The sequence below is a fragment of the Phalacrocorax aristotelis genome, chromosome 2 (assembly GCF_949628215.1).
Source record: "Phalacrocorax aristotelis chromosome 2, bGulAri2.1, whole genome shotgun sequence".
Classification (NCBI taxonomy): domain Eukaryota; kingdom Metazoa; phylum Chordata; class Aves; order Suliformes; family Phalacrocoracidae; genus Phalacrocorax; species Phalacrocorax aristotelis.
Window position 1 is genome coordinate 132,680,014 of NC_134277.1, and position 21,257 is coordinate 132,701,270.

Below are 21,257 nucleotides of genomic sequence, written 5' to 3' on the forward strand. Positions count from 1 at the left end.
CCATTCAACAGCCTATACTAGAGCTCCTCAGAGCTAAACAATTGGTCCATGATTTTTCATTCCCCCTGCTTGCTTCTCCACCATGATTAGCCAGGTGTTCTTAATAACTTCTTTAATGGAGACATTTTCCAGCCTGCTTCAATGGTATTTTGTCTGAGAAGCAAATACTATGCCAGCATTATCTTTATTTTGCCAGTATTATATTTATAAATCGTATACTTTCCATACCTTCCTGTACCTAAGGTGATAGGATGAAAGGGTTCTTCAGTGAATCCACTTTGCCGAGGGCCCACGTTCAGCACCAGGGTGTGGAAGGACAGCTCCTGGCCCCGCCCTGCCCCGCCCTGCCCCGCCCTGCCCCGCCAGCTTCCAGCTAGGCACCCCTGCCCAGCCTTGCTTCCTTGACCTCTGACACTCAGCCCAGCTGCTTGCTGGTGATGACTCCCCCCTTGGATTTGTTTGGGGTTTGTGGGGGGTTTGTTTTGGTTTGGGGTTTTTTTTTTTTATTTAATGAAATTCCTGGTAATGAAGGCAATGTTTTGTGCAGGCAAGGAGTGCAGAACAGATCTTGCATATGGTCTGCTATGCGAGAGCTGGAAACTGCAAGCTCTTCGTCATGACTCAGATGGAAATTTTGAAGATTCTAGCACATTCATCTCAGTAATAATAATCAGCTTTCACTACCCAAAAGTTAGACCACTAGTACAAAACACAACCTAAACATAAGAAATGTGCCAGCTGTGATCATCAAAAGGTTTAGAAAACTTCTGAATGACGACATGCAGGGACTTCATTAAAGACATCTCATCCATTTTTGATAAATTTAGCTGACTTTTCTTACACACATAGGCAAATTGCTTCATCTAAAAATAGTAACTTGGGAGGCCAAAAGGCTCTGCAGACACAAAACTACTTTATAAGTAAAGCCTTTAACATGACTCCTGAAATTAATTTTTTGTGTTTATCTGTAATAAGGAGTTAAATCTCTCCCATTCTTATACAGCAAAGAAGGCTTTAGCCAGATATACTTTTTATTTTTACTGCAAACTACATTACATTTTATTTAATTATTAAACTAGTTACACTGTAATTTCAAGCAGGTACTAGCTCCACTTCTACCAATAATATGACAGACAAATTCATGGGCTTATCCAATTCCTAGTAAAAAAAAATTAAAACAGTTCCCATTCACTTACACTGACTCTGGATCTGCCATTTCTTCTACATTAAGTCCTAGTGGGCAGTTTGCTATTTATCATTAAATAATTGATTTCATGTCTCCAGCTCAGATAGCTTTTTGCTTTTCAACAAAAAAAAAATATTAGAACTGACTTGATATGGATTTTAAGCTGTTAGCAAGCCCAAAGTAATGCTGATTAGCTTTGTGCTAAATAAACAGTATTCAGGGTTGTTTCCACTGATGCTGAACTGAATACATATGCCTCCTCTCAAACTATGAAGACTACCTTCATCTGTGACTACTTAAGGTCTCCCATCTTTGCCAGTCTAACCAATACCCCCAGTATTATCCTCAACCTCTGCTCACAGTTAGTTACAGCAAGTTTCTTCAGGGCTGTGCTGAAGATGCAGCTAATAGTCACACTTGCAATCCATTGCCTATTACTTGTGCCTAGTGCAATTTCTATGGTCTCCAAGATCTCTGTCACCACTTTTTGGTCACAATATTTAGTAAATACATCCTGCAAATTTCAGCAATGTTGTACTTAATCTCCTGCTATGTAACTAATGTGCCACTTTTGTTCTAATAGACTTTAACGCTCCCTGACTTCAGATTTGTAGAGACTCAGTTCACATTCCCAGGACCCTCATTTTCCCATATGATCCACTGGGAGATTGCCTTATACCAAGTCACCTCCATATTCAGCCATAATCAAATGCTCAGACCCAAATTTTACTAAATGCTGCTGCTGAAATCCTAGGCGGTGCAAACCCCAAGGTCATCCTTCCCTAGGGCAATAATCAAGTCATTAAGTAAATGCAGTTTGCCCACCACAGAGTGCAGGAGGGATGTATCCTATTACTGTCATGCTAATAGCATAATTACAAAAAACCCAGTAATTTACCTGTAAGAATGCAAGACAGATGTATTTTATTACTGTTAATTTAAACCAGAAGTATACCAGGCTGCTCTCAAAGAACACAGGATCCTTTCCTAAGCAGATTTATCCCCTCTGAGAGTCTGGGTCTTCTAAGGCAAATATTAGTCTATGGAATGGGAAGGTCAGCACAAAGTGGAAGAGGGCTAGGTACAGAAAAGCTTTGTGAAAAAAATGGGCTTCACGCAGGGCTCTCAAGCAGGAAGGGTATCAGCTACACAGAAAGGCTTTACGACTGAACTTCCAAAGTGAAGGATGTGCCAAGACAGTAGTAGTTTCTCAGGTCAGGTAAACCTACCACAGCTGATTTCAAAATACCTTGCTTAGATATAGCTGCACTTGAAGAAGTTTGAGTGACCTAGTGGTAAAATTAATCTTTAACTACCTGTTGTTACCCCTCCCACTAGACTTATCATCATTATGATCATGGTGATGTTATCATCGTTAGTCTTCCATGCCTACTGGAATTGGTATGCAGCAAACTCATACCTCCCTTGAGCCTTGTCAGACACAGACCTGAAGGACACCACATTACAGAAGCAAAGGCAGTCCCTCTGACTACCTGCCCTCAGCTTCACTACTACGCACGTTGGCTCCCAGTCGGGGTGATCTTGATAGGACAGCACATCCCTGGACATATGCCCCTTAAGAAATTACTGCTTAGGTAAAGTCACCACTGAACTTCATGGAACAATGAATAAACATCTAGAAGTACTTGAATTCCCTAGCTTAATGGGAATTTGGCTCTGTCAAGCTGAACTGAAGACAGAGCAGTGGCTGCTCATCTACTAATGAACTAGTAGCCACTTCTCATTTCTAAAGATATGATAGGGAGTATCTATGGTGCTAGTAATGAAGTCTTTAGTGAAAACCTCCTAAATAAGCATACCTAGACTAAGCTTTTAAGGTGACAGTCATCCCCGTGTAAAGACGAAAAGAAAAGACTTCTGGTGCATCACTTAGGCACCAGATAAGTACAAAACTAATAGCTTAACCTTCATATATGGAAGTTAATGTCAGGCTTAATTAATATTCCTGAAAGATCAATGAAGAACATTCAAATTGAGTCCTTAAAAATATTAATAATAATGATCTAGGAAAAAGCGGAAATGAAAGGTCAGAATTCTAAATAATGTCATCAAGGAAGGAGATCAAGAGCAGCAGAGGGAAGCTGTTCAGTGATTACACATGCTGTCAGAGCCATTATCAGATGTGTTCCTGAAAGGGCAACTGTGATATAGCTGTAAGCTGAACTAAATTCATGTTACTCTGTTAAATTATTCCCCTCTCCTCCATCTTATTTTTCAAAAATTAAACACTGTATTCTGTGTGAAGCTGTTAGACCTGTGCCAGGAGTCTGCAATCAGAGGTTATTCTAGAGGAGTAAAAAGAGATGAAAGGTGTACTCTGAAAGGGTAGATATGCATAAGCAGTGGCAATTTTCCCCTTGTAACGATGGTTTGCAGGCCCTGTAAGATAACCACAAAGGATGTCTGTTCTGAGGCTTTATGACAGAATGATGTAAACTTCTTTCTTACTATATCATGAAATTCTGTCTCCACTCTTGCAAGTACTGACTCAGGTCTCGTAATGACAAAGCGGAGGCTGAGATCACAGTACCTGCCCCAGCTGGAGGCTGATGTCTTATTTATTTCTCAGTAATAGTTTCAGGATAATTTTAAGTTGGTACCTAGATCTAATTTTAGTAACTGGCAATGAATTTTTCCATTACTTAAGACAAGGAGTATTTGCAAACTTATAGAATAAATCTATTCTTACATAATTTTCAGTATTGCAGAACCATAAGATTGGCTAGAATTGGCATACTTAAGGCTTGCCATAACTCTATTGCATTCCAGTTTGGACCAAATCCAGGTAGGGTTTGTCCCTATTTGTCTCTCCTGGCCGAGGACTTTATGTTAATAAACAGCATTAGCCAGTAAGGGTGATACCCTGTTATTAGTAGCAAAATGTCTTGCCTCTCTGTTGAACTTTTTCAGAGTGGCCTGTTGAAACCTCAGATTCCAAGTAACAGACTTCTGAGTCTGCCAGACTGTTCATGATGTGAGCTGTGACACACAGGTGCACTTTTTGAGTGTAGAATTGCCAGCAGGCAGGTGTGAGCCGAATACAGTCCTCTCTGCAGAGCAGCACCATGTAGAATCATGGGCCAGAAGCATGAGGTGATGCTTTTAACTAGGAAGTCCCAGGGACACAATGAAGGGAGACAATGAAGAGACCTGGAACAGAGGTGCTGTCTCATGACCTTGTTCTGCAGTGTCTAGCAAGGAACAGCGGTGGCAGCTGCTGAAGGCAGTGCCATGGTGCTGTACTGATGAGTGCTATTATTAGCTGGTAAAATATCCTTGTACTTATCCAGTTTGTACACATGTAAAAACATGCTTCTCCTTTGCATTGCTGAGGGGAAGTATAATGTCCCCTTCCCCTAAATATCTACAGTCTGAAGCCTCGACTCTTCTTGAAATTCCTCATGTGATAATGCTTATAGTTGGAAGCAGCTCAACTTGTAGTGTTGTCTTTGCTGCCCCAATGAGCATCTCGTTTGGATAGTCCCAGGTGTCAAGAACAGGACACACACAGATTTAGGCAGATGCACAAGACAGTGCTTCTACTCAGCAAAACATTTTATTCCATTCAGTTGCAAACTCTTTATCACAGTCAGAAAACTCTTGACAGTAAAGGATGCTGCTGGTTCAAACTGATTTCCATAAATTTCCCATCAAGCCTACAAGTATGTCTTCCACTTTCATGGGCTTACTCTCTCAGAGAAATTAAAACCTCCATGATCTGACCTTCTGCTTCTGCCAGTGTGGTTGTGAGTTGGTGGAGTGTCTGGGCACAAGCTGGGAGCTCTGTGCTACAGGCTAAGGACACTTTTATGCAAGATGCAGCATGGCCTGCTGGCTACAGCACTTGGTAGCTCTCAGGTATTTCTGAAGAACCTAGACCAACTCCAGCTATCTATCTGCCCAAATCTAGATCTAGACACCTCTTTCCCAAAAGCAGATACTTCTAAGAATATAAAGCTAAGTGCTCAAGAAATTTGATACAGTTCTCCAGCAACTATTATCAGAGGTCTTTCAAAAGCTGAACGATGACTATTTTTATTTAAGTTTTTTTTCTAAAGCCAGAACTAAAGATACTGCTAGAGCACTTTATTTGAAAATAATATCATATATTTAAGAGAAAGAATATGTAACAGACATAAATTTCACTGCCTGTGGAGGCTAGAGATTTGAAAAGTAATGAGGCTATATAGCTGTCTGTTATTTAAATGGTCTAGATCCTACCCTAGATCCCACCCTGGAACAAAAACAATCACAGAATCACAGAATCAATCCCAGAATCCCAGAACGGTAGGGGTTGGGCGGGACCTCTGGAGATCATCTTGTCCAACACCCCCCCCCCTTGAGCAGGGACACCTAGAGCAGGGTGCACAGGAACGCATCCAGGAAGGTCTTGAATGTCTCCAGGGGAGGAGAGTCCACAACCTCCCTGGGCAGCCTGTTCCACTGCTCTGTCACCCTCACAGGAAAGGAGTTTTTTTTCTCGTATTGAGGTGGAACTTCCTATATTCCAACTTGTGCCCATTGCCCCTTGGCCTGTCATTGGGCACTAATGAAAAGAGCCTAGTCCCATTGTCCTGACACCCATCCTTTAAGTATTTATAGGTATTGATGAAATCCCCCCACAGTCTTCTCTTCTCCAGGCTAAACAAACCCAAGTCACTCAGCCTTTCCTCATATGGGAGATGCTCCAGTCCCCTGATCATCTTTGTAGACCTCTGCTGGACTTGCTCAAGCAGTTCCCTGTCCTTCTTAAACTGGGAGGCCCAAAACTGGACACAGTACTCCAAATGTGGTCTCACCAGGGCAGAGTAGACAGGGAGGATAACCTCCCTCGACCTGCTGACCACACTCCTTTTCATACAGCCCAGGATACCGTTGGCCTTCTTGGCCACAAGGGCACCTTGCTGGCTCAGGGTCACCTTGCTGTCCACCAGCACTCCCAGGTCCTTCTCAGCAGAGCCGCTTTCCAGCAGGTCAGCCCCCAGCCTGTACTGGTGCTTGGGGTTGTTCCCACCTAGGTGCAGGACCTTGCACTTGCTCTTGTTGAATTTCATCAGGTTCCCTTTAGCCCAGCTCTCCATCCTGTCCACGTCTCGTTGGATGGCAGCACAGCCTTCTGGTATACCAGCTACTCCTCCCAGCTTGGTATCATCAGTGAACATGCTGAGGTTACACTCTATCCCTTCATCCAGGTCATTGATGATTAAACAGGATTGGACCCAGCACAGACCCCTGGGGAACACCACTAGTGACAGGCCTCCATCCAGACTCTGCTCCATTGATCACAACCCTCTGAGCTCTGTTGTTGAGCCAGTTCTCTGTCCACCTCACTGTCCTCTCATCCAACACGCACTTCCTTAGCTTGCCTGTGAGGAGGCTATGGGAGACAGTGTCAAATGCTAATACAGTTTTACCTGATTACAGTATGAAACCTATATTAATCAAATATATTGCACTGGCTGTTAGATATGGCTCAACTGAACTTTCCCTGAACAGCTATACTTTAGCATGAACCTAATGTATACTTTTTCTCTGCTTTATATAACAATAGCACTGGCGTGTCAGTTATGTCAGGAGTCTTTTCACAGTATCAATTGTTGCAGAACTGCCAGGAGCAATTTGAAGCCTACTCCATTACACCTTTCTGTTCTACCTTGGTTTGTATGCTTATTCTATGCAGAAATCCTCACAGTGCTGGCAATAAGGAGTGACAAGATGAATGCACAGGGAAACAAATCCATTTTTAGCAGCAACTCAATACTGGGAAACCACTACATTTTCAGACTGCTAACAGTTCTTGCCCCCACAAAAATCAGAAACAAGAGTATCTGGAGCAGCCCGTTAAGACTGCTTCATTAACTCAAGGAATGTTTTCCTATTCATTGCATCAGCAGCAGATTCAAATGTCTCATACCCAGCCCATAAGAAAGGAAATTAAATATGTCCATTCTTTTGGAAGCATTTTGCAATTTATAAGGAAATGTTTTAAAAGTTTAATAAGAGTTGGATTTTTATGTGTTTTTGTAGAACCATAGCTAAACGACATAAACTACCAGAATCTCTCATTTAAACAGAATATTGTTTATATTCTGAAATGCAGATTAAATATAGTATGTCAAGAATTATATAGCTAAAATGTGGTCATAGACTGCTTACCTGGAGTATGCAAAATTTTCCGGGCATTTCACTGCACAATACAGTTCCAGAAATATGCCCAGGACACAGAAAGTTTTGCTTGTAAAGATTGTCAGCGGAGGTTTTATTTGCTCTTCTGTATCAGCATAGGTAGCCGAGCAGATTGCTACAGGCCCTTCTTATAAACTCAGTGCTTCTGTTAATATACGCTACAGCTGGTCTATGAGGATTTACCAGCATAACACTATCTGCAAAGTGTTATTTACGTAGACCCAGAACAGGGGGTCCCTTTTTGCCTTCTTTTTCTCGTAGTTGCTATTGTTCTTCCTAGAGATCCCCTGCCATTCTTTGCCTAATGAGTTGTAAAATCTATTCAATTGCAACAATTAAAACATACCGTGTGTGGAATGATGCACAACTTTAATTATACAACAAAGTCCCAGACAAACAAAAGCTTGAAATTTTTACACTAGAAGAAACCAAAACACTTTCTTTTGCTGTGATTTTTTTTTCACCAATAACAGACTCGTTCTTATAGATGATATGTATAAAACACCAAAAATTCCAGGCCTGCTACTCTGTAGATTTTATTCAAATAGCTGGCAGAGTTCAGGCTTGCATGTTATCAGCATATGAATGAATGGCTGGAACAAACAGATAGATGGTTGTTGTCAGTAAAACACCCTGGTGGCAATTCTGAATAGGAAAGTTTTGCATTCAAGACCTATAAAATGCATGGAGTTTTAGCATTGTCACACAGTGTAAGGAGGGGTGCTATACATTGACTCACCTCTTTTCTAGGATCTTTTGTATGCTGGTGAACATTTAGGCATAAAATAAATTCCCTGTGACAGATTAAAATGCCAATATTTCCTAACTAAACCAGTTTGATGACAATCAGGCAGATACATTCTCATTATTTTCTTTTTTAAGAAAACACATGTCAAATAATTGTGTCCTTGTATTGTACAGCTTTTTCCTACGCTGTTATTTACATTGTGATGCCGGCCCTAATGAGGAAGCAATCAGTTTGACAGAAACTGCAAGCTCAACAATTCAGATCTGTGCCATGTTTATTTGTTCTTTGAATTCTGAAAGCATAATTATGTTACTGAGTATGTTGGAGAACTCGAGCACACATTAGTTATTTCACAGTAATTTCAGTGGAGAACCTAGTATACTCTATTTAAGCTTCAAACTTTTTCACAGTGAAATCTGATACAGGCAACTTTCACAGTTTGAAAGGTAGTTATTGCTCTCCAATAGTGTTGCCTTTTGTCTGCCTCTGTCCTAGCTACAGGATCTCACAAATTTCACTATTCAGCCCTGCCTAGGGCAGTGTTATTGCCTACATTCTTTACTAAGATTGGCTTCTTTTGCTGTTATTTTAAAGGGGTGTATAGCCCTTCTAAATGGGATCAGTTAACCAGAGTATGTTTTTTGAATGGGCTGTATGAAGGATGAAGGCAGGTAGGCCACAATTCACTTGGCAGGAGAAATAAATGGATCTTACTCCTCCAATAAATATGGCTAAAAAAAAAAAAAAGGCAGAAGCAGAACTGGTAGGGGGAGAATCAAATCTGTTTGGAATACTTGAAAATATGAAAGGTGTTACCTGTTCTATACTATAATTAGCTGAAAAAGGCCAAGGAGAGCACATAAATACAACATGATGCCAAATATGGACCCTCACGCCATGAGCAATTTCATGTGCTTAGAGAGCTGAATTTGAGCTCAGTAACCCCTAGCTGAACCAGGCTTACCACTATTTTTCTCAAAGTTAGAGTGAGGTGGTCTTTCCATCTCTGGAGCCAGTATCACCACTGTGACCAACCTCTCCCCATATACTCATCACATCTGCATTCTCCTTAGCTGCATTTCACTCTTCTTGGGTATTACAGCAATTTTATCAGGCTTAGCGTGCCCTTGGAAGTACACCAAACATCACCAAACGGATTTAACAGTACCACTTCTGAGAAATGAGAGCAAATGCTTTTATGAATTAGCTTAAACTGAGCTTTAAAACAGAAAACAATTTATTATAGTATTTCTAATAGAAACCTGGATTTATTTAGGACTTCTCAATAAAACAATATCTTTTTTCCAAGTAAAGTGTTACAATTTTTGCATCACTTTAACGCTTCACACACTATCTCAAAGCTGCCCATATACCTTTGACTATAAATAACTAAACTTTCTACTAAAACCATTAGGTTCTCTGATAGATTAATTTCTTTCCTCATTATATTGGTTCTATAAATGAGAATGACCAGCTATTCCAGGTGAAATGGAAGGCTGTGAGGTGCAGAGGTACCTGAACTTTATCAAAATTAATGAAAAAATATTTCAGAAAACCTATCTCCTGAGACAGAAATTGAAACGTTATTTCTAGGAAGCAGTGATCTGCTTACACATTTTAATCATGATGAGAAACTGGGTTCACCTTCATACTACTGCTTACTTTCTAACGTCTTGCTTTCAACCTAATTCAGGGCCGATATGTTCAATTCTTGTAGCACCTGATATTTGTCTAGACATGACAACTCAGCAGGACTAGTCTCCTGAACAATGCTTCTTGTTTATTTTTCTTAACTTGGACTTTTGGTTCATAAGTTTACTCACAGCTAGGAAGGTGTGCACTATGTAGTACTAAATCGATAGCTTACAATATGGTATTTCCCAGTCACTTCTCTGCACTTTGTAAAGTTTTACATAATTACACTTAATGCAGAAAATTAATAATGTTCTGCCCATTAGCAGGAACTTTATATCCTTCACTTGGTAACTTACAATAATAATTTTCACCTCCCATTGTAATTTAAAAATGTTAAGACCAGTCATGGCTTGCTTTCTGAAATGAATTGGCTTTACTGCAGGCAGTAAAACCATCAGGTTTTGACCGTGTCTAAGGTGATTCTAATGTTTTCTCTCTGTGCAAAAATCAAAACATTAAAAGCAGCCAAAGCAGCTTCCAGCATTCTGAGTTTATCTGACACATGCACAATTGAAAGGATTTAAGTAAGCCCTGACGAATACACTTGTATCAGTCTAACCAAAATGTTGTTTATTTTGTTTTACAGATTTTGGCCATTGTGTCCATTCTGTTCATCGTACTGTCCACTATTGCTTTGTCTCTTAACACACTGCCAGAGCTTCAAGAAATAGATGAATTTGGGCAGCCAAATGACAACCCTCAGCTAGCACACGTTGAAGCTGTGTGTATTGCTTGGTTTACCATGGAGTACCTTTTGCGTTTTCTGTCCTCACCAAATAAGTGGAAGTTCTTCAAAGGCCCATTAAATGTCATTGACTTACTGGCTATCTTGCCGTACTATGTCACCATTTTCCTCACAGAGTCCAACAAAAGTGTCCTGCAGTTCCAAAATGTCAGGCGTGTGGTTCAGATATTTCGTATTATGAGGATCCTAAGGATTCTTAAGCTTGCCAGACATTCAACAGGCCTTCAGTCTTTAGGTTTTACGCTCAGGCGGAGTTACAATGAATTGGGCTTGTTGATATTATTTTTAGCCATGGGAATAATGATATTTTCGAGTCTTGTATTCTTTGCTGAAAAAGATGAGGATGCTACAAAATTTACCAGTATCCCTGCATCATTCTGGTGGGCAACAATCACTATGACTACTGTAGGATACGGTGACATTTATCCTAAGACGTTATTAGGTAAAATAGTTGGAGGACTTTGCTGTATTGCTGGAGTGCTGGTCATAGCCCTGCCCATACCAATTATTGTAAACAATTTCTCAGAGTTTTATAAGGAGCAGAAAAGACAGGAGAAAGCGATTAAGAGGAGAGAAGCACTTGAGCGAGCTAAAAGAAATGGCAGTATTGTCTCCATGAACCTGAAAGATGCCTTTGCTCGCAGTATGGAAATGATAGATGTAGCAGTAGATTCAGGTAAACCTGGAGAAGCAGCCAATCCAAAGGAGATACCTGATGACAACCACCTGTCCCCAAGCCGGTGGAAATGGGCCAGAAGGACAGTGTCAGAAACAAGCTCAAACAAATCTTATGAGAACAAATACCAAGAAGTTAGTCAACAAGACTCCCACGAGCAATTAAACAACGCCGCAGCATCCTCCAGCCCACAGCACCTCAGTGCTCAAAAACTGGAGATGTTGTATAATGAAATCACTAAAACTCAGTCTCAGCCTAATCTTAATGCTGGTTACCAAGACCAGTCAGCAAAGCCACCTGTGTATGAAGAAGAAATAGAAATGGAAGAAGTAACAGGTCAGAGAGATCCGTTGCCAACTGGACCTACAGACGTCGTAACAGACATGAGAAGCACATCCAGTATCGACAGTTTTGCTAGTTGTGCAACTGACTTCACAGAAACTGAAAGGTCTCCCCTTTCTCTGTTTCCTGGCTCTCACTTGCAAATGAGATTTCCATCTGATGCTGTTAACCTGGAAGACAACCAAAGAGTAAGGGGTTCTCAGTTTAAACCGTTCACAAAAGACAGAATGTTTTCTCCAACCGATGTCACCTTTGACTATAATCCAATTGACAGAGCTGTTATCAGTGACGGCAGTGGACCCCAAACTGTTTTGCATGGTCATTTGCATTTAGACACTGCCATGGAAAGCCCCAAAAGTTCCATGAAAGGTAGCAACCCATTAAAATCTAGATCCCTTAAAGTTAATTTTAAAGACAGTAGAGGTGGTGCTCCACAAACTCCACCGAGCACTGCAAGGCCACTGCCAGTAATGGCAGGAGCAGACTTCACACAGGCCACCCCTCAGCACATAAGCACCATTCTCCTAGAAGAAAATTCACCCCAAGGTGAACGACCTTTACTTGGTGCTGACGCATCAGAACTTTGTCAGGGACCTGTTAAAAAATCATCCCCTCTCTTTCCCAAACAAAAGATTTTCACTTTCCCTTCAAAAGAGAGGAGGAGTTTCACTGAAATAGACACTGGAGAAGAAGAGGAGTTTATGGAGTTACACGGTATAAAACATGAAAAACAACAGGATATCAAGACAAATTGCTGTGGGGATAAACACAGTGATGGCAGTTATTTAACAAAGGAGCCACAGGTCAGCTCTTCACCCAAAAGTGTGAGCCACAACTGTACCCAAGACATTTACCATGCTGTGGGTGAGGTAAAGAAAGACAGTAACCAAGAAGGGCACAAAATGGAAAACCATTTATTTGCCCCAGAAATCCATTCAAGTCCAGGAGAAACTGGTTACTGTCCCACACGCGAAACTAGCATGTGACTAGTTACAAAAGCAATAAAAATACTTTTTCTTAAAACACAGTTAGTAATGCCTATGAACTAAAACATGCAAAGCCTCAAAAAAAAAGTGCATAAAATGTTATTTTTGCATGGCATGAAGAGTTGTTTAGTTTAAATACTGTTTAATTTAAAAAAAAAAAAAGAGAGACTGCTTTTTGTAACAAATTGAAAAAAAGGGGAAAAAATGAGTCAAGAACAGTGAATAAAATAAAGAGAGCTCTGTTAGGAGCCAGTGTTCTGCAACATCTGACATTTTTGATCCTTTCACTTATGATTGTAGACAGATTTTGAACTCTTTTAACTTTTTTTGTTTTCTTAGTTAAAATGAATTTTAGAATTTGCACATGAAAGGATGAAATGTCAATGCATGCATTCATAAAGATGTGAAACAAGGTGCTTTGAGCTTGCAAAATACATATATTTGTAAATAGTTTGGGGCTGGGGGGAAAGCTACTGTTAACAAGGATTTATGGAAAAAGCATTTCCTGGGACACAGGTACTTCCTTCACAGCGTGCTGCCTGGAGGTTTTGTACAGACTTATGTTGCAAAATTGCAACTTCTACTTAAAGCATCTCACATATCTTGCTTTCTGTTAAAAAGCTCATGAGTATATCTGTTAATTAAGGACTACAGTATTTTAGTTTATCTGTGCTGTAAATCATGATGGTTTTTTTTATTTGCATAACCTTAGTTATTGCATTTGTCAGTTTCATTAATGATCCTGTGAGGAAAAGCAAAGATTTAATGACCAGAACTTGAAGCATTTGACATTTTTATAGAAAACTGCCAACATTTCATAACCAAGAAAAAAAATGTTCCATTTTAAAATTAAAAAAATACCCATAGAGTTAGTTCTGTGGCAATAAATAGTGCCAAATGGCTATATAGACATATCCAAAAGTTCTCAATCTCTTAGAATATTTAACTTGGTATTTAAAAAAAATATTACCCACGTTCTTTATTTCCTTTGATTTAACAATATTTGCTTCTACATGATCTCTGAGCTGTCTTTCCCTTTTCTTTACATGCAGTGCCCACACTTCAATAATGGCAATGTTGTTGAAGCCATTCGGGTGTAAAGATGTAAGAGACAAGCTTTGTAGGGAGAAGTGGTACCTTTTATTATCACAAATCATATAGCTGGAAAAAAAACAGGCTTCAAGAACATGTGACTTGCCCCAGGCCTTCCATGCCTGAAGCTTGTCTGTTCAATCATTTGGACTGACAGAAGGTATCACCTGACTCACCAACTTTGCCTCAATCCATACGCCTATGGCTATTCCAAAAGCAGAGTATAGGATTTCCCCTATACTTAAGTAAAGGGAAATGTCAATCCTGCCAATGGACCTTTGGTTTCTCTGATATTCTCCTGTTTTGTAAAAGAAAGATGCTGAACCAAAGCCTTCATTACAAAGTTCCCATCTAACCACTGTCTGAAAAAAGCTATTGATTTTTTATCCAGCACCAATAGCTTCCTATGCTATAATATACAAAAGCCTGTAGATCGCTTTAATTCCCTCAATCATAAAAACGTTATTCAATTCATGAATCTTAATCATAAGCAAAAGTGTGCCACTACACAGGCATGTCCTATGAAGTGTTGGGCGGGGTTTTTTTAGGAAAACAGAATACAGGTGTTTTCTTGCTGTCCTGTGATTTTCTGCGGAAATTGGATACTCCCTTACAAGAGTATTGTAAGAGCAGCAGTCCAGCCTTGCAGCTAATAGCCAGAGGGCCCAGCCAGAGGGCCCAGAAGTCTGAGGAGGTGTTTAGAAATTCTAGCATCTGTTCCCCACTGTCCCACAGCCTTGTTGCCAGAGATTGGGCCTCTCACTTCCCTGTGCACAGAAGGGAGTGAATGTTTCTTCCAGGTCAGCGCTGCAACAGCAAGCATTGCAAAGACACTGAGACAGAAAGAATGGAAGCCTTAAAAGCACTTTAGACCAACCAACATGCGGTTTGTAACAGCAGGCTTCTACTTCCCATAGTGGACCTAGGTTAATTTTTACTTATGTGTCATTTTCTGCCACTTAAACGAGTAAAAGTCAGGCATCTAATGCATTTAATGTAAAAGAGCAAGCGTTTTTGTTGCAACATTGCCCTCTGCTTGAAATGGCTGGGCTGATGCCACAGACCTCACTCAAGCCTGGCCCATGGAAAAAAGGCAAGTTTGAAAAGCCCCAAAAGATGGATTCTCGTTGCTGAGCCAAACAATAAACTCAGCACAACCCTTTGGTTTAACACAAAAAAGAGTTTTCTGTATTTCCATAAGTTTTCTGATTTCCATAACAAGATAACATTGAGGCGGCTCTTCAGTCATTTCAAAAACTGGGACTATAATGTGTTTTTTTTCTGAACAATGTCTGGTCATTAATTCTCAAAATGAAAATGAATCTTTTTGTCTTAAGTTGCAGTTCATTGCAACTTGTTGCTGCATTCAGTTTTACCTATTTATATGGCATTCTGCTTAACATTTTTCAATCACGTTGTGTCTCACTGTTCCAAAACGTAGGTCTTGAGTATTTTATAGTCATTAATCTTCTATATTTATTTTTATTTTTTTTCTTCCTAGATATTTCAGTGACTAAAACTAAATGCCAGTCAATTTTTATATGCCTAAAGTGTTGGTCTGTATTTTCTATGTGCAGTTTTATGAAATCACATGGGCCTGTTCGATCTGCCTTTACATCCTAGTGAACTAATGAAGACCAAATTAAGTCCAAATGGGATCTGATCCCATGCTCTGGATCCACAGAAAAATCCCATTCAAGATAATGATACTGTTTTGGCAAGACTGAGGTCTGTGTTGTGTTCCTACCATGTGCTTTTTCTCCCAGGTAACCCTTATGCTTTGGAAAAGCCCCCTCAGATCTGTGCCACTTGGTGGAAAGGGAGGAATCCAGCCATAGGGAGCATATTGCAGGAACAGAGATTTGATTCCTTAAGCTCTCCTGAGCTACACTTTATGCAAACCTGATTCTGTGCTATTAAAATCACTAATTCAATAGCGGTGAAATCAAAGCCTCAATCCTTGTACAGACAAATTTCGCCTGAAACTAATGGGAGTCTGATGGAAAAGAGGACTGATTGAAATAGAAATGAGGATGGCAAGAGTCTCTCTCTCAATTAAAATCAACAGGAACTTTAACTATATAAATCAGATGAGAAGACCAGGCCCGTATTGACTGCCATATTTTAAATGTTTTCAGAGAAGCACATTTATTTTGAAATTGTACGAGCAAAGGAAATGCAAATCTCTTTATTAACAGATGCTGGTTGTTTGGGTTTTTTTAAGTCTTGGAAGCAAAAGGATTAAGCTTCAGAAGTGCTTTTGGTATAACTTCATTCTATACTTTTGACTATGCTGAATTTCCAGAAGCACAGATTTAGACATTTGGTTTTTTCCAGTCTTGACTGCATGCATGGGATCCACTCCTGAATACCTAGCTCATGTGTAATTCCTGATCAAAACATTTACTTGAGCAATTGCAGGACTGGACCTAACTTTCATTCCAGTACAACACATGTAAGAAGTGCAGTCCAGGATCACTTCATTCATCATGAATTGCTATGTAGCAAATTATGCAAAATTACCTGAGTATATTTTTCTGGTTTTCTAAAACTTTGAAGCCATTTCAGATTATTAGCCATTCACCACAGTAAAGGGAGGGTTGTTTTTGAGTTCTGGAGTCAGTCTCCAACAGCTGTGGGATTTCAAAACAACTTAAGGAGTCTTAAGACGAAGTTACTCCCCTGTGCACCTGAAAGGGGTCTGACTCTTTGTATCACTGGAAAATGAAGATTGTTCAGGGAGATAGCTTTGCAATCAATCTATTTTTTATATTTTATACTAACTGCAGAATCCTGAATAAAAGTTTTCATTCCTTTTCAATAATGAAACCAAATCTACATGTTTAAAAGATGCTCACAGAGTAATCAGAACAATTTTTGAGTAAATAGTCACATAATCCAAATCTAGGGTGGGGGGAATAATATGTCGCACAAACTGCAAAGGAAGTTCATAAAGGAAAGCTGTTTACAGGGGAAGCATATAACGTAAAGAATGTAATATGGTGTAGGAAGTTATTGCACTACAGAATTTATATAAAATACACTTTTTTAAAATAAAAACACAAAAGGCCTTTTAGTGCTTCATTGTATAGAACATAGGAGCCTCTGTGCTAACGCAGCAAACTATTGCACTGTGTCCTCACTTCAAAATCGGTTTCAAAATTCAAACATTAGTGATGTTAGAGAGGTGATATCTGATCTAACACTAGAGCAACTGACTTGAAGAGCTTCTCAGCACAATATTATGTTACCAAAACCGTGTACAGCAAATTGTATTTTTGCCTATAGCATACATAAATCAAAATGACAATTGGCTTCTTGGGTCTTTTCCTAACAGGTAACACTGGGTAACATGTTTTTATTCCTTGAAAAACAACTAGTTCTTTTAAAAGTAGATCTCTTCCCCAACATGTGGACTGAGCTTCTGTTTCCTTAGGTCTATTTGAAACAGGATTTACCTTCAAATTATTTAATTAATTCCTTCAACCTCATCTGTAAACCACTGTCCAGTACAGAAGCCAGTGTCTTTTTCAAGCCCTATTGCAAATATAGTCAGCCTGGTAAAAATGTCCAGGGCCTACCTGACTGGTTTCTTTCATTCATTTAATTTTTTAATCATTTGGATATATTTTGATCATGCAAAATATACTTTAAAAGAAAAAAAAGCAAGAAATATGGGGGTTTTTTTCAAAGTAGCCAGCACAGATCAAGCAAGAAATGCAAACACAGCAAAGGGGGAAGAAAGGCAGAAAAATGTAAGTAAACAAGGCAGGTTTTAATATACTATAATAACAAGAGATATAATAAGACATAAATAAAATAGCCCTTGTTCACACTTAATGGGGTAAAAAAGCCAGTAGCAAAAGATTTAATTCCAGTCCTACCCCATCTTAATTTTTATCCTAGAACCAACAGGTCTCTACAGAGATTTTCAGTTATGTATTACCCACTCACCTGCTACATGAACCTCTGATCTGTAATCATTTTTCAGAAGACTTTCCTGAAAAGGAAGATACTGTGTGTTCTTACCTTTGCTAATCTTTGGATCTCTTCCCTTTGCCCTCCAAATACCAACCTTCTCATCTTCTTGGGACCAATTAGAAGATAACCCACCAAATGAGATGATAGGTGTGTCTTGTTTATCAGGAAAACATTTTGGTGTTCTGGTGCAAATGACCAGATGGACTCTACTGCATTTGAACTACGGAGCAAGAAGAACTGAGTGTCATTTCTCTCTGTTATTGTTGCAGCCATACCATCTCACAGCTTCACAAGTTTTCTAGTTTTAAAATGCTCTGACTCCTCCAGTGTCCTCTTCAACCTGCAAGTTGTTTCAATGCATTTATTCAGTGCTTTTGCAAGAGCTTTTGTAAAAGCAGTTGACTGCTAAATGCTACTAAGAGAGCCATCAGTATAAGTGTGACTATTTGTCTCTTGTCTAATACATTTTTATTACTTAGTGGTACTCGCTTTGAATTCCAACTGAAATTATTTCATATTCTAAAACAGATCAGGTGTTCTGGGAGCCAAATCCTTTGCAGCTACTCTATTGATTTCCATACTGAAGAAAGGTTAGGTGACTGGCAGGCAGAGACAAAATTGTTTGCATCGTGTGATGGTGTCTTGTTCAGTAATCACACACCATGTGACATCTACAGGTGGAGTAACATACTTGTCTTTGTATTTGTTCTGTTGCAGGTTTGAATAATATTTTTTTGAAATGTTGTGTTATGATATTTAAGAAGTATTACCCTTTAGTGCAATGGAGATTTCTTCCAAAACAGCAGTAATACATTATAGTCCTGTATTATTATTGCTGCTATTTAATTTTCTTTTATGACACCTAACACAGATCCAGATGGATCCTATTGCAGAACGAGGAAGTAGCACACAAATATTATTGCTCTTTTTAATTAAAAGTAGCTAAAGAACATTCTATTAGTTAACATTTAATTTAAAAAGATAAGATCCTAATTATACCTATGAACCAAACAGAATGGTGACATGTCATTACCGTAGACATTGACTCTAGTCCTGTGGTTAATGTAAACCCTGAATTTAAGAGCAGTCTGGGTAATTAATTTGATTTTTTTTTAACCTCAAATAAGTATTTAAATACATATTTAACATCAGCAGGAGTTCTAAATCTGGAAGTCTATGGCTATGTTTACACTGGCATCTTAGTGGAAATTGGAAGAGCTCTCTTAACATGAATCTCTCAGCTATCCCTGCCTCTCGTGCTTTGGTTCACATTGCAGAGCAATCTTGGACCATGAAAACTGGATTACTTTTAGATGAAGCTGAACCAGAAACCTTGTTCAATGAGGGGGCCACCTGTGCTGCAACCAGTGAGAAGCACTCAGCCCTTGGTACCAGACTAGGGCTAGTCCACAATAATACCCCTGATACACATAGTGTAAATGGTCAGCACAAACTCTTTTCCTCAACAAATCTGCTTCTATTTTGTTGTATTACTTGCTAATGTATACATAGACTGTCACTACCACAGTTATTACCTCCAGTCCATGTAGTCTTGGCTAAATCCCTTACTTAAGCAAGTTTTGCCATTGTCATCAGTGGTATTGCATAAAAAGAGCAAAATATAGCCAAAGATTAAATATTCCCCAGTGTGTTCTCCAACTTTACCCAGGTAGAATAATCTAAATAATAAATTTTTTATAACCTTTGGATAGTTGTGGTTTGCAGTTTGGACCACACTCTTAAATACTGCATATTTCTATATTCATCTTACTCTGAAGTTGGTGTTATATTTAAGACAGTACAGACAGCCCTACATCAACTCTCACTCCAAAACTGTTAAATCAGTGGAATGATTAAACTGACTGCAAGTAGCCCTATTTAACTTAACAGAACTCTTAGTTTATACTGGTATGAATAAAGGCAAATGGCTGTGCAAATGGCTAAGCAATGATGATCAGAAGCCCAGCTTGAGTATTTTGTGCTGCTCTGCCGTGTCTAGATATCTTTCCATTTGGATCATCAGTTGAAATTTATTTAAACTGGGGAGCTAGTAGGGTTTTGATTGTGTGCTTAGTTGCTCTGATGTCTAGGACATATCTTGTAAAAGGTAATGCAAAAAAACAAAAAGCCTATTCCTCATCTTACTTTTTTAACAATTGGAAGGTGAAGGAGACATGTTTTGTACTGATATTTTCGCTCTAAGTTTTGCTCAGATAGCATCTCTCAGTGGAGGTTCAGATTACAAAACATTTATGCCTGTTCTTGAAGTCCTTAAGCAGAAAGCCAATGGGAATTCTGCCTGTATAAAACTGAAGGATGGAGCAATATATTATAGCTTTAGGCAAAAGGAACAGTTTCTAACACATATTACAAAATGAAAAAAAGAAAAAACATTGTTGGGGACAATCATTCTGCTAGGATAAAGACTTCTGGATTTATACTTCTAGATTTTCAGAGTTATGCAGAGTTTTACCTATGTAACTCTTTCAAAAGTCAAAGGAGCCATGCTGATAAGCTGAAACATGGAGGGATTAGTGTACAAAAACCCAGAGTTGAACACCTAGCCTATTGCTTTAAGATCACTGTAAATATCAACTAAAAATATGTACTAATTCATGTTTATAAGTTATTACTGTGTTAGTTTCATAGATACGGTAGCATGATTATTATTAGTTTTATTGAGTTTAATGAATTTTACTTTCTATTCCTCTGTGAATGCTCTGAATGCTGCAAACAAAAAAAGCACAACAGTATTTTTTCAAGTTCTCTTGGCACGATAGCGGTGTCTACACTATTGTTCAATTTTACGGAATTAGCAACATTTCATCATACAGTGCTATACTAACAACATACCTTTCTTTAAAGAACTGTCACTAGGAGATAAAAGCATATGTGATTAAGTCTTGTCTAATCTCATTCATCTGCCTTTACAAAATGCCCCAGACATTTTGTAGGAGAATATGTTGCTTTTGCTTCATGTGTTGTTTGTATTTGGGGGTGGGGCGTGGGAATAATAGGGCATTTTGCAATGGTCATTGCATCAAACATGCTTTTTTTCATTATTATTGTATTTGTTAGAAACATTTTCGTTTAATTTCTTTTTGTAGATAAGACTGACAATAGCTTTATTTTTTCAGCTAAACATCTGATTCCATTAGACTAATAACTTCTCACATTTAGTGGCATTCGTATCAATGTCTCCATATCAGCTGCATTTTAACTTCATGAAAAAGGAAATGTGATTATTATTTTTGTCATACTAGATTTTGCTGGTCAGCTAAATATTTCTGCACCAATCTACATACTAATATGCATGTTGTAGTCTGTACAATTGTTCAACATCAAAATATCTGTTTAATTTATGTCAAATGTCTGTAAAATAAATGCATTGTTCTCCATTTCAGTCTGATAGAATAAGCAGGATAGTAAATAAATGTGTAAATGAATCATCTGTGTCTCATTTCAGTTCTCTGCATGAAACCACTTTACATGGAACATTGCATATATACAAAAACAATAATCCATAGTGTCTTTAGATTTCATTACTTGACAATATTATACAGGGTTCTCTGGCAGACAATGTGTACAGAAATAAATCA

The 21,257-nt window shown here is 38.8% G+C and overlaps 1 protein-coding gene across 2 annotated transcripts in view; it reads left to right on the forward strand.

Annotated features, from left to right (window-relative positions):
* The window catches only part of KCNB2 (potassium voltage-gated channel subfamily B member 2), a 208,313-nt gene extending 194,889 nt beyond the window's left edge, over positions 1 to 13,424 (forward strand). For both annotated transcript variants that reach the window (XM_075085237.1, XM_075085236.1), the window contains exon 3: positions 10,423 to 13,424. In XM_075085237.1, coding sequence (XP_074941338.1) covers positions 10,423 to 12,585 — 2,163 coding nt within the window. In that variant the 3' untranslated portion in view covers positions 12,586 to 13,424. The remainder of the gene's footprint in view (positions 1 to 10,422) is intronic.
* Positions 13,425 to 21,257: the final 7,833 nt, after the last annotated feature.